The sequence below is a fragment of the Rhinolophus sinicus genome, linkage group LG17 (assembly GCF_036562045.2).
Source record: "Rhinolophus sinicus isolate RSC01 linkage group LG17, ASM3656204v1, whole genome shotgun sequence".
NCBI classification, from domain to species: Eukaryota; Metazoa; Chordata; class Mammalia; order Chiroptera; family Rhinolophidae; genus Rhinolophus; species Rhinolophus sinicus.
In genome coordinates this window covers 14,164,632-14,179,330 of record NC_133766.1, presented here as the reverse complement: position 1 = coordinate 14,179,330, position 14,699 = coordinate 14,164,632, and the positions used below count along the sequence as shown (strand labels likewise).

Here is a 14,699-nt window from a genome sequence, read left to right as displayed (position 1 = left end):
TCAATTTGTATAAGACAATGAATTCCTTGGGAGAACTATCAGTTTCTGATTATCTTTATAGTCTTCAAGACACTTAGTACAACATCTTGCAAACATTAGTTCCTTGAAAATATTTTTGAGTGACAAAATGTATAATCAGCAAAAGAAAACAAACTCACAGAGTACACGGACGTCATAGTGAAGGGAAGCTTCTCCAGCCTCATTCACAGCCACACATGTGTATCTCCCAGCATCCTCTACTTTGGCCCGGGGAATCTGCAACACTCGCCCCCCTGAAAATATACCCAAATATGTTTATTTCTGTAAATCTGTGAGATAATAGTACTGGTCATAAACAGAGATACAATTTTTCAGATCTAATTACTTCCTTACATTTTCTTTAAAGGTTCTTACTTCATCCAATGGTTCAGTTTTAATCCTACATTCCATTTTTATAACAAACATTGCATTATGGAAGTGATCCAATGTATGAATCAGATCTTCTGAGAATGAATAGCTCCTGTAGATTTTCCTCAAGGCAGGAAAGTTGCTCTATGCCCCTCACCATGTTCCATGTGAAATGTTACTACGTAGTAATTTCTTGCTTTTATAGTTTTGAATGCATGCATAAGAAGTTTACACTATTTGAAAGTTTACACTGTTTGACGCAAGTGGTGTTTTGAGAAAACAATAGCCAAAGACGCAAAAGGCATAAAGTATACCATTACACAAGCAATACCAAGAATAACTTTGTATTTTTAACTTTTCATGTTGATATAATTTCAAACTTAGAGAATAGTTTCAATAATTGTATAAAAAAATTTTTACCTATGTTTATCAACTATTTATATTTTATTTGTTTTATCTTTGTCATATATGCATATTATCTGTCAAATATATTACATATATAATCTTTTATATATAAGAATTATATGTATATTACATATATATATAACCTATTACATATATATATAATCATTTTTAAAACCATTTGAGAGTAAGTTGGAGACATGGTGTGCCTAGATCCGTAAATACTCATAAACCTATATTTCATAAAAATAAGGATAACCTCTTATATAAATATAGTATAATGATCAAAATCAGAAAACTTAAAATCAATATAAAACTAGTATTGAATTTTTAGTCCATATTCAAATTTTATTATTTATAATAATATTGTCTTTTTTGGTTCTTTTTTCCCAAGCCCATATCCAATTTAGGATCACATATTATATTTAACTCTCATTTCTATTTAGTCTCCATTTCCACCACCCCCGCAAGATAGTCTCTCATTTATTGGAGGTGAAATTTACATACAGTGGAATGCACTGACCTTAAGTGTATAATTTATAAATTTTTATAAGCCTATTTGAATGTTTGCTAAAAGTAAACAGAAGCCTTAAAAATATTATTCTATAATTTATACATCTCCGCTTCATCAATAAACCATGTAATCACTAAAATATTTGAAACTAATAATATTTACTATTGGTATGATAAATGCATTTAACAAACTGTAGTAGTAACTATTTGCAAATATATTTTAGAATTTATCATTAATAAGATACAGAAATCAAACTGATTATTTCATCACAGTATTTGAAAAATAGAGGCACAAGGAAGTCAGAGGATTTTCTTAAGTTGACAGAATGATTGTGTAATAAATCTCAAAATTAGCCAAAATGTTCTATGTCAAATTTTCAACCTAGATTCTCCTCGCTTGAAGCTACATGGATACCAGTGGCATTATCAGCAGCCTGTGTCAGTTAAATCACATAGCCAGAAAGTCAATCAATTCCACTGGTCTAATAAATGAAAAGCAACACATTTGGTAGAGATTCAGATCTTCACCCTGTTCATAGCAATCTGTACCTGGTAGAATCAATACCCTATCGCTTGAGGTCAGAGGACGGCCATCTTTGTACCATGTCAGGGTAGGAGGAGGCGCAGCATTGGTCTCACAGGAAAGAGAAATGGGATTATTAATGATCACATCCTTGGCTTCACTGCTCCTGCCAGTGTCCAGCATGTTTCCCATTTCCCAGAGTTTCTGAAAACTTGGAGGAACTAGGGAGGAAAGACATGGAATTGTGAACACATATGAATGCCAGTGTCAATCCATTTAACAAAGTTCTTGGCTGTGTTTTCACAAGAGTGATTTGTAAATGTAATAAAGTAGACAACGTGAAAATCTTTTCAAGCATTAATACATGGACCAACCCCAGCTGTTAGCCAAAAAAGTAGTAGACAGAAGTTGGAGCTGGTTTTCATGCAGAAGAACAAGAAACATGGGGCTCAGAATGCTGTGCTCGTGCCCTGCTCTCCCTCCCTGTTAAAGGGCTCTGGCACTCAGAAGATAAAGGGGCTTGCTCTCAGGAAGGATCTACTAAAATAATGATGGCTAGGGAATATAATTATAACAGAAAAAAATAGATTTTGAAGAACTATTAAAAAATAATGGCTAAATTGAGAGCATTTCCCAATAATCTGTCAAAGAAAGTTAAAGCTATGCAATCAAGATTAAAATAAGTCCATTAACAAAAATGACAGGATAGTCTCAAACTTTTCTGGAAGACATGTATGAACTTTCTAGAAGGCAATTTTCCTGTACATCAAAAGCATTAAAAAGTGTATAGCACTGTGACAGAAAATTTCCACTATTAGTAACGTGTGAAAAATCAAAGATGTATAAAAGTTTATACAAAGACATTCAGTGAAAATTGGTAAACAACCCAGACATTCAACAATAGGAGTCTGATTAAATAAATATTAGGATACTCTATGATAAAGCAGGTACAGTTATTTAAAATCATACTGTAACAATATGAACAATAATAGCAGCCATCATTTCTTAAGTATATTTCTAAGAATTTTACTACTTTATATTATTTAATATTCACCACAATTCTACAAGGCATTAATTTTAAAAGCAAGGAATTTGGGGTTTAAAATATTTAGGTAACTTACCTAAGTCACAAAACTTGCAGGAGCCTAAATTACCATTCTATTCCAAGTCTCACTGCTTTAAATTATGTACTTTACTTTTTTGCCTTCCAAGTAAATGCTATTAAAAAAACTTTTATGATATAATATTGGGGGAAAGTTAATGTAAGAGAGAAGTATGTATCTTGTGATTCTAATCTGTAAACATAGTATACGCTTACAAAAATGTATCAGAAGGAAAAACATCAAAAGGAACCACATAAAAATAACAGAAGAAATCCTGAATAATGGGACTACTTTCTTCTTTGTTAATTTCTTGCGTCCAAGTTTTTTAAGAATAAATTTATATTATTGTCAAGAGCAAAAACAACTATTTAAAATAAATCAGATCAAATCTCTTTTTTATTGCTTTGACACATCATGGAAATTAAATGATATACAACAAGCATATTAGTATTACCTTGTATATTCACATCAAAATCCAGTTCATCTTCACCTGCAACATTAGATGCCACACAAGTATATCGTCCAGTGTCTGATATTTGAGCCTCCTTTATTTGAAGTGTGTGTCCATTTTCAGCAATATTAACATGATCATCTGATGTAAGGGGCTGTGATTCAATTATAATAATGTGATTCATTAAGTACTCTTATAAATCCTCTAAGAGACCATGTAGTTGATATTTTTTATGATTAATGAATAAAAATGAAATTTTATGTGAAATACTCAAGACAACAATAATTTAATTAATTTACTATATTTTGATTAAACTGATTGTTTTGGAGTAATCACATTTTTATTAATTAAAAATTGTAGCTCATGTAATTTACATTTCTGCCAGCTATTTCTGGGTGATACATTTATATAGATTTTATGATAAAAACAATTATTCTTAGGTACCATATCCATTTTGGAAAAAATATTTTCAGTTGATCCCACATTGTATTTAAAAAGCATATCCTTTTATTAAAATTTTGCAAAAAAAGTTAGAGTATTTTAATGAATGATTGAGGGTATTAACATAGTCTGATTTAATCTAAAAATCACTATTCATTCAGAAACATTAATACATCATAAGTGAGAAATCTTAACCTAGAGATATTTCTAGTGTGATGTTTTATTGAAAGTATTACTATAATTAATGGAATATTAACTTACAGATATTCATATTATGATGTTTTATTCATAACATTATGTATACTTACTAGGACATTTCTCATCTTCTATGCATTTCCATTTACACTAAATTCCTTCTTATTCTTTAAAGATTTTAGCTCCTCGTTCAATCCCATTCCTTCTAATGATACTTTTCTCACAATTCTTGATGATTTCAACACCCACATAGACAATCATCCAATACTGTGTGCTCTCAGCTCCTTGACGTCTTCTCCTCTACCTTTTGTCTCCAACCCTCTCTCTGCCACTCAATAGGTGAGTCATACTAGACTTTCTAATTACTAGTAACTGCACCACTTCATAATCTGTCTCATAACTCTCTGACTGAAACCTCCTAACTTTCTAACTCACTTCCTCTAGCATCCCAACTCCAGTAACTTTTTGACCCATGGGAGGACCTACAATCCACTGACCTTGTAATATTTCCACTGCCTTTTACTCATCTCCTGACCTCTATTCCCTCCGGACTCAAAGAAAGTCTATTACGGCTGTCACTCTTTGTATAAACCGTCAACACCTTTGTCCCTTTGCTCTTTATTTGGCTCCCCTGGCAAAACCCTAACCCTGGTTAATACCAATCTCTGTCCATTCCAAGCATCCCCTGGTCTACTCTAGGACATCCCTCCAGCAACTGTGGCCTCTCTTACCTACATCATCAGCAATTTATTCTTTTCCACTGGATTATGTCAATCTGCATACACTATCATAAAATTTCCCCCATTCAAGAAAATTCTTTAGACTGTACCCTACTCCCACATTTTCCTACTTAAAAGCCAAATGACTTAAAAATGTTTTCAATTGCCGTCTCCATTTCTTTCCTATTGAATCTGCTCCAATCAGACTTTCACCATCTCTACTTGACCAAAATGACCCTGTCAAGGTCACCAATGACATCCATGTTGCTTAATTTATTGGTCAATTCTCAGTGCCATTTACCACAGCTTAGCTTGTTTTCATTTTGATATACTTTTTCCCCCTTATCTGTTGGGACACTTCTCTCTCTGCCCCACAACCACTAAATGTAGAAGTACCCCAGGGCTTAATCCTTGGACCTCTCCTCTTTCTGTCTAAGCTCACTCTTCTAGTGACCTCATGCAAAATCTTGGACTCATCTCTTTCCCTCACATCCTGCTTACAACCTTCATTCAAGCAACCACCATCTCTTTTGGACCATTGCAATAAATTCAAATCTAGATCCTCAATTTTTTCTCCCAATACAGAAGCAATGTACTTTTTTTAAAACCTTAAGTCAAATCATAACATTCATATTTAAAAGTTTCCAGTGGCTTCGCAACAGAATAAAGGCCAACTGGTCTACCAGGCAGTATGATCTGGCTCTCCACTAACTTCTGTTCACATCTTTTGTGTTTACATAAATCACTGCACTCCAGCCAAAATATCTCAGAGCCTTTGCCCTGGAAATTCTCTCCCGTTAGCATGTTTTTCCCTCCGATTTCTTATTTTTGCTTCCTTCACTTTCCTTGAATTTCTGTTCAAATATCACCTTATCAGTGAGGCCTTCCCTATACAAATAAAAGATCACATTCCCCCCACTCACTTTTCTTTTCCCTGACTGAATTTTCTCCGAAACATCTACCCCATCTGGCACATTACATGTTTTACAGGTTTGTCTGTTTAGCAGTTTTGTCTCCCCAAACTTCCTATAAACAGAGATCTTTCTCTGTTTCCTTCATATCTGTATCCTCCATCTAAAATGGTGTCTGGCCAATAGTATGATGTGCTCAGTAAATTATTTGGGATGCAGTGAATCATTATTAATATTATATCACCTATCTAAAAATAGCACAACTTAAAATTTCTATTGTAAAAGAAAAACTTTGGAGAATGAGTAACTACAACTCAAAGATTCTATCAAAACTTACTGCAGTTGACACTGCCAATAATTTTGGTGGATTTTGTCAAAAACACTGTTTTGCTCAGATAGTGTTGTTTATCTGAAGAATGAAATAACAGAAGAAAGGTATGGAAAATAAACAAAAACCAGTATGTTTTGTACACATTCAAGGGGACCAATCCCAAACCTTAAAAAATTTAGCAGCTTAAAGTATCACAATTGGATCAATTTCAGAGTCTGGATTTGAAACTGTAATTTAACTATTCATTATGAAATTAAAAAAACCACCCAAACTGCCTCATTCCTAATGCAATTCTAGCCATTATCCAATTTTTATGTGTGTATCTGTGTGTGTGTGTGTGTGTGTGTGTGTGCATGCACACACACACGCATGGGTAGTCACCACAATGAACGAAAAGGCTTTAGATAAAATTAGAAATAAAATAAGATTTCAAAGGAGAAAGGACCTATTTGTTTCCAAGCAAACTCATATAGATTTGATATTGTACCATCAAGTGTGCTTGTAGTCAGAAAAGAAACTGTAAACAGAACATGGTGGGAGTTCCATATTTTTCCTTTTGCAATGGCTTCCAGATGAAACTTGCTTATTTTATATGAGATGATTTTTTTCTAGCTGCCAGTATTGCAAAATCCATCTGTGATCTGAAAAAATAAAGCCATATCTTTCTGCATTTTAAATCATGACTCGAACCTGAACTTCTGGAACTAGATTTAACTGACCATTTTGTTGATTATGTATAAAACAGGGCAAAGAGCAGCTTAGCTATGTCACATCTGTATTAAGCACAGTGTTAACAATAGCTTTAAAAAATGTATTTTGGTTTAAAACACCAGCACATTTCTTTGAAAACCTGCATGGAAGAACACAAGTTGAATGAAAAATGAGAATTGTGGTCTGAAAGTCAGATCACGTAATTGAAGGATGTGCCTTTTTTTTTTTTTTTTTTTTAAAGTTTCTCATTGCCTCCAGTTAATTATATTAGGCACTTAATCATCATATTTAGTTTTTTCCCTTCACAGTTACTTTTTGTAAAAGAGGTAAAGGTGTTTACAGAAAGTGTTAATTAAATTTGGTACTCATGTTAAGCCTATTGGATAATCTGGTTTAGCACTATTTTTGTGTTTCTTCTCCAGAAAGTTACTTTGCAAAGCCACAGAACACAAAAGTGATTCCCCAGTGGAAAGGTAGCTGGGTTTTCATAGATAGTTGCTAATGTACATAAAGAGAATCCCTCAAACTTTTCAATAATGGAATCATACCAATACTGTTGAACATGGTTCGAGTTTTTTTGCAGTTTTATATAGTAGGAGCATGGGATTGTGCTTGTTTTAAGGTCACTTGATTCTCTGAATTACTTGTGTCTGTTTTATTATTATTGAATTGATCATTTTAGTCTTTAAGAAACCATCAGCAAATGAAAAATCTTGTGACTGGCCTGGCCATCCTTGTACCAGCTGAGAGAAGCAGAAGGAATTGCATAAGCTTCACATTCCAAGGTCAGGGTGGTGTTTACTTTGATCTTCACTTCTTTAGGGGAGAGACCAGGCCCCAGGAGGTCCCCTTTATTGATTATGGGTGGAACTGCAGAAAAACAAATATTAAAGAGTTAAACACTGGTTCTTTTAAATACATGGAATACCATGGAAATCACCCTGAGGATCACTTAACAAGAAAACAAGGAAGTAACTGAAGCATTTTCTATGTACCCCTTTCATCCAGGACCCCAGTTAGCATCTTATGAAAGGATAGTGTTCAGATACAGAATGTAAAGAAGAGTATCATTCACCTTCATCATTATAATATTGCCAATGAAGCTAATGTCCCTCACAGAACAGTTTGTTTCATTTGCACCAGGTCCCCAGACACAGTCCGAGCATGACCCCCCCCAAAAAATGCATTTTATAGGTCATTAAAGGGACTGATCAAAAGAACAAAAGATAATCAGAAAGATACTCTTCCTTTTAACATGCAAAAACAAACAAACAAACAAAAACAAAATCCTGAAATGTAGGCACTGTGAATAGCAGTATTAGCTTTGCTTTTTATTTATAGGTCAATGTACAGGAGATTGACCCAAAGTCACTGATGAACTCATCCCAGTCTGTTGATTGGAACATATATTTCTAAACAACAGTTTTGTGCATGAATGTATTATAACTTAGCCCAGAGGATAATTCAGAAGAAAAAAATAGAGAAACCTAAGGAAGTGCCACTGACAAGTTCTCCAACAAGAGGTTAGTGAGCCGATGCAGTGGGCTCCTTACATCTTTAATTGAGGTCATGGGCACAATGCTTCATTCGACATCCATCTCATGAAGCAAGCTGCATAAACAACAAACTCTAATAATGAATATAAATAGCTATGAACCCATAATGAAAAACAGGATTAAAAACTTGAGACAACTTGGGGAAAATATGAAACACAGTGTGCTTTCAGAACTCACTGTAGACCTTCACTTCATAGTGCTTGATCATTTCCCCCGCCTCGTTAGTGGCTACACAAGAGTATCTTCCAGCATTGTCCTCCTGGGCATTTAGGATCTGCAGAGTTCTACCTCCTGAAAAATCATGGAATACCAAAGAATCTCTGAAGTCACAGGGGCAGCAGAGTACACACAAACTACCAGGGTTTTCGTTCTTACGATTAATAGATTTCTTCTTCTCTATGCCAATTCTGTAACAGTTATTGGACACAAGACACACTGCAATATAGGTGGGCCCTGCATGGTGGATGAGGACAGTCACGGAGTTCTCAGTGGTCCTTTGTGGTTATGATTATCTCATGCTATTCTGACCCTCCCATGCCTCTGTACACACTCTAGCTAAAGTCCTTATTTCACTTTTCATGAATAGGTCTTCTGCTTTAGTCAGCTTCTTCCTTTCATCTATCTGGTCTACCAGTAGAGACTGATCTTGCTAAAACACAGTTGGTATTATTTTATACCTTTCTCCTTAAAAATCTGGTTCTCAAGTGACTAAAGTATAAAGTCAAAAATTCTTTAATCCAGGTATTCAAAACATGACCCCGATGGTCCTTCCTGACCTTATCTCCTACCCATCCCCCTTCCCTGCTACACACACATATACATAACGTCTCTACTCCACTGGGAGGTGAGGAGTCTAATTATTATTACTTACACATAGATAAGCCATTCTCACTTTGCACCTTTCCCACAAACGTCATACTGCTGGATCTGAAATCTCTTCTAATTCATTTCTAACCAACAGAATTCTATAATTTTCTTTAAGGTCGTGTTCAAGTTCTGACTGCGACAAAGCAATTACTAATTACTTCAGTCCATGGTGGCCATTCTCTCTGCTGATTTCTTATAAAACTTGTCATTGCCCCATTAATCATATTCCGTGACTATTCATAACCCATGATTATTCATGGATTCATGTTGTTAATTAACTTTCAACATTTTATATCTCCTCCACATAAGATCGCAAATTTCTTAAAGCCAGTGAACATACTTTTTAATTCTTTCTACTTTCATATATATTGCCAGGTAGTAAAGAGGAATAAATAAACTCAATCAAAATACTAACTCTCCTTAAGGTTCAATTCAACAAGAAATAAATTTCTACCCTTTTTTTTGGCATTCTACATAATATATTTTAGCAATTCATTACACCATGGTACTTATTTATTGGCCTTTTTATTTAGCTATTTTATTGGTCTTTCAAAAAGTAATTTTCAGGTAACGTAGATGACAAGATATACACAGATAATTTAAAAAATTAAAATGTCAACAGAACATAACAGCCAACAACATTAGTACTTTTATAATACATATAAAAGAGATGATTCTGCTTTTCTACAATAGTAGATGGCACAAATGCATCTTGGGCATCTGAAGTAAGCGAATTACCTGGAAGAATACGAATATTTCGGTTGGATTCCAAAGGTGTTCCATCCTTAAACCAGGTGATGGTAGCTGGAGGATAAGAATAAGCTTCGCAGACCAAAGATGTGGGGCTGTTAAGGATAACAATGACATCTTCAGGGCTGCCGTCACTATCGACACCAGAGATTGTGGGGGACACTAAAAAAGATTTAAAATGTAATCAAAGACATATATTAAGAAATGTCCCTCTTTGTGCGTCTCTAAATTTCCTTTGTACTTATTTGTGTAAGTCCATTCTGTAACAATTAGAGAAAACAATTGAGTAGTGTTTGTATTCTACACGAAAGCAGTGAGAACCTCCAAAAGCTCACAGGGTGATGAAGAAGATGACTCATCAAAATGAATTATCACACGATGTAAAAAGGGTAATAGTGGGAATTCCAATGCAGGATATATGGAGGCATAGCATTCAATCAATCTGAGGTGTGGGGTGTAAGGTCGTCCTTAAGGAGATTCCAAAGTAAAACCTGAAGGATTACTGGTGATTAGAAAGTCAAAGAAGTGAGATGAGAATGAAGAGGGAGTGTATTGGGAGCAGAGGAGCGTCAACAGTGAGGGGCAAGCAGGGAATATTTGGAGAATGGATTCATGGGGGTCAAGGGTAACAGAGGTAGGTGCACTTGTTTCATAAAAGATAACGAGGGACTGAACTAGAGTATTTAAGGAGGGAACTAACCAAATATTTAGAAGGCAACTGGCAAGATAGAATGGGCATTGTGAGAAACCAAATCAAAGATAACTTCCAGTTTTCTTGCTTGGGAATCTAGATAAAGTACAGTGAAGTAACATACACAGAAAACGTGGAAAAATTTGCTCCTTTAACCTCGAGGAAAAGATAGTTTGTTCAGTTCTGACTATCTTAAATTTAAGTGCCCATGAGAATTCTAGGTAGAAATCTCCAATAAACAATTGTTTAGAGAAATCCAAACCTTGGGAAAAAGATCTAGATTGCAGGTATAGATTTAAAAAGTCACCAGACTACAGGAGATACATAAAACTCTGGGAATTAAGGTTTTTTACTTGAAGAGCATAGCTAGAGTAAAATGAACGGTGAAGTAAGGACAAAATTGTAAGGGACCTAATGTTTGACGGACTAAGTAAGAGTCCATAAAGGAGAGAGAAAGGGAGCAACCAAAGGTGTGCAAAGACAACTAGGTGGGAACACTGCAAAGGAGACAGTGACAAATAATGTACAAAACATTAAGGACTGAAAAATATTTGTTGGCTCTGGCAACAGGGTGGTCTTTGCCACAGCAGCGTCAACAATGGTGTGGGTGGAAGCCTATTTTCAGTGGGACAAGAAGTATAGATATAACCAATACTGTTGTAAAGACTGTGTAGGGTACCAGATGGGTACTGGACTTATTATGAGGATCACTTCACAGACTGTAAATGTCTGACCACTGTGCTGTACACCTGTAGCTGAAGAGCTGAAGTAGAATAATACTGAATGTCAACTATAATTATATATATAAAGTACCACATAGGGAATATAGTCAATGGTATTATAACAGTCATATATGATGTCAGGGGGTAGTAGATTGGGGGGGGTTATCACTTTGTGAGGGGTGTATATGTTTAACTATTATGTAGTTTTGTACACCTGAAACTAACAGAAAAATAAACTAAAAAAAAAAAAAAGTACCAAAAAATGAAAAGAACTATAGACGGAATGGTTACAACACGAAGTGATGGAGACAGTAGAAGGTGGAGCTGCAGATAAAGAGGATGATGGGAATGACTAACATACTAAAGAAGGTGGAAAGATACAGGATCAAAGACATAAGTGAAAGTGGTAACTATGAAAAAGGATAACTCAACCTCTGGGAAAAGACAGGGTAGGGGCACACAGAATTATGGCTGGGTGAAATGGAAATTGCAAACACATACATTTAAGTAGCCTCAAGTTTACGAAGTTGGTGGAAAAGAAGGCTTTGATTAATTTCCCTCAGTCTCCAATGAACAAGGGAGAAAGACAAGAAATAGATGAGTAATGAGATAGCATGACTTGGGATACTTGGGATAAAGAATAAATGATTTCCACTGGAGGATTGGTGTCTCTTGGGAAGAATTGGATTTCATTTACAGCAAGGAGCAAGAGAGAGTTTTAAATCAGGCTTCCAGAGGACAGAGGATAGGATGTGGACATGAGTCAGTACTGGGAGCTGAATCAGCGGTGGGAGGAAGGAGGCATATGGGAATGAGAGCTCTAAGAGAAGCAATGAGCTACAGGAGAAGAGAGGAAATCCAGGGCTGAGCAGTTGTCTTACATACACTGATGGGTGTGCAAGGAGCACAGGTGTGTTAGGAGACAACTGGCTCATGAACGCTCATTCATACTTATCCGTATGTCTGTTATTCAATGCCAAGTTAGGCGCTGGGGCTAAATCCTTTACAAGATAAAGAGGGGTTGTGCCTTGAGGAGTTTATAGTTGTACATAATTATTATCTTCATATACTATTCATTCGACACTCTACATTACCCAGTATTTTGATTTAATTTTTCATATATATATATATCCTACTCAGTTATACTGTAAGCTACCTGAGGGTTATGTTCTGTATCCCCATATGTATGTATGCTTTATATGTATGAGACTATGTATTCCCAAAATAGTCTAGCCAGTAACAAAAAAAAACAAATAAACAAACAGTTGCAAAAATGTGCATACTCAAATATAGTTGACTTTAGTAGAATGAAAAGTATTTTGATGTTAGTAATTGAATACAATCCATTTAGGTGGTACATTTTCAATTTCAAAACATGAGCAGAAATTAAAAATCTATTTTACTGTCATTCCTGAGACATAAGCACAATGTTGATGCTGTTAGAACTGAGTGTGCAGTTACTTCATCATTCCTAGTCCATTTTTTTGCATGGTGTAGTTTTTATTGCTCTCAAAGGGCTTGGTATTCAAATGCACAAGCTAATCTGTGTTAAATCAGAAGGCTATCACGTGAGATTTAAAACTCACATGCATGGTCCTTGTATCCATTTTAACCTAGGAGTCTTCATAGCTCAATCATTGACTCAACATAGAATTTACACATTTCATATTAATTTCAGGGGGCGAGCACTTATCTGGGAAGAAAGAACTATGGATTAAATGGCATTTCCAGGTAATGTCCCCTTCAACTTTCTTCCCTTAAGGTTTTTTTAGATATTAGTGAGTTAGCGAATGACACAGATAAACACACACAAAGATAGACGAGCAGCATATTATGTGAAGAAAAATAAAATCTAAGGTAGTCGCTCACCCCCATGGAAGCAGATGTGCTCACAGCACTGCTACATGAGTTGGCGAAGAGAAGGAAAGAAGATGTACTTTCAGACAAAGGGGCCACGCTTCTATAATAAAAATACTGAAAGCTGGTTTGTTTTGTTTTAACCCTTCCACCTTGCAGGGAATTCTGTTCACTCGTTATCAGTCACGAGAAAGCATAAAATTGTGGTGGGCTCCTCTGCATTTGCAACTCTTTCATCATTGTTACCAAACATAGAATTCAGTACAGACGATTACTAATAATGGCAGTGCCCCACAAAGAAAGGATAAACTATCTCAGGTTGAGCCCCTTTCACTGGTTACCTACTTCTTTGACCAGCATATATTGATGCTTTACTACTGCTTATTGAACATCTATCTTGTCTGCAGTTGTGTCCCCGGCATAAAACACAGTACCTGGAACATAGCATGTCTTCCAAATATAATGAATGAATGTATGAATTAATGAAAGAAAAACAGCAAATGTACACAAGTACTGGTCCTCCTTAAGTAATGAAATTCTATGGTAGAAATATTAAGTAAACAGAAAAGAATTTAGACTATAGTCAGGTCTGATTCCTCAAGATCTGAAGCAATGCTTATACCTACCCAACACGTTGAGACTGAAACTTTTGCTTTTGTCACCAGCTGGATTAGAAGCCACACATGTGTATCTTCCAGTGTGTGACACTTGTGCATCGGTAATTTGAAGGAAACGGCCACTAGACATAATGTGATGGGTGTCATCTTCTTGAAGGAGCTGCCCATCTTTGTGCCATGTAATTTCTGGCATTGGATTTCCTGTAATAAAGGCCATTTCTGAGAACTGGCTATAATCATATGTTTACAGATGATAACTGAAAGAAGGCATTTCACTCATTTGCGTTTTGAAATAGCCCACTTCGAAAATAATGAAGCAACCATTCATCTAAAATAAATTTGCAAACACAATCTGATTTATAATAATAATCATGCTGATTTTTAACATACATAGATTACAAATCATTTCAAATGAAGATTAGTTTCCATATATAAATGAAATAATTCTAAATTAGTCTTGTTGAACTAAATTTATATCATACCTTAGGCTATTACGATTAAATATTTTCATAGTAAAATAGACTTAAAAAAGAATGGATCAGCATTTTTATTAAAATTATTACTTATAAATACCTTTGCATTCATATTAAAATTTTAAAGGATATTTTATATTTTTGAGAGAAGCCTATAAAAAGGGAAAAGCCTTTAATTAAATAATCCAACAAGCAGGTATTTTGTTGAGTTTATACCAGGATTCCAGCATAGATATGTAAATAGGTAAATACAGATATATAGTAATTATTCCTTTAATATTTATAGCCTATAGGGAAAATATCTTTTATACTTTTTTAACATGTGACTTATGTTAATAGTTTTAAATTACTCAAATAATTTTTGAAATTTTAATGTTAAAACCATAAAAACAAGTTCTGTTAGGAAAGAGGGCTAGGATGACATTATATTAAAACTGGATGGTTCATCTGTACTGGCCATGTAGCATGTTCTATTGCCT

The 14,699-nt window shown here is 34.9% G+C and overlaps 1 protein-coding gene across 7 annotated transcripts in view; it reads right to left on the bottom strand.

The window, feature by feature from the left end:
* The window catches only part of HMCN1 (hemicentin 1), a 667,703-nt gene that overhangs the window by 99,162 nt on the left and 553,842 nt on the right, over window positions 1–14,699 (bottom strand). For all 7 annotated transcript variants that reach the window (XM_074322404.1, XM_074322402.1, XM_074322401.1 and 4 more), the window contains 7 exons: window positions 13,757–13,948; window positions 9,849–10,022; window positions 8,421–8,534; window positions 7,412–7,557; window positions 3,383–3,533; window positions 1,852–2,046; window positions 159–272 (listed from right to left, as the gene is read on the bottom strand). In XM_074322404.1, coding sequence (XP_074178505.1) covers window positions 159–272; window positions 1,852–2,046; window positions 3,383–3,533; window positions 7,412–7,557; window positions 8,421–8,534; window positions 9,849–10,022; window positions 13,757–13,948 — 1,086 coding nt within the window. The remainder of the gene's footprint in view (window positions 1–158; window positions 273–1,851; window positions 2,047–3,382; window positions 3,534–7,411; window positions 7,558–8,420; window positions 8,535–9,848; window positions 10,023–13,756; window positions 13,949–14,699) is intronic.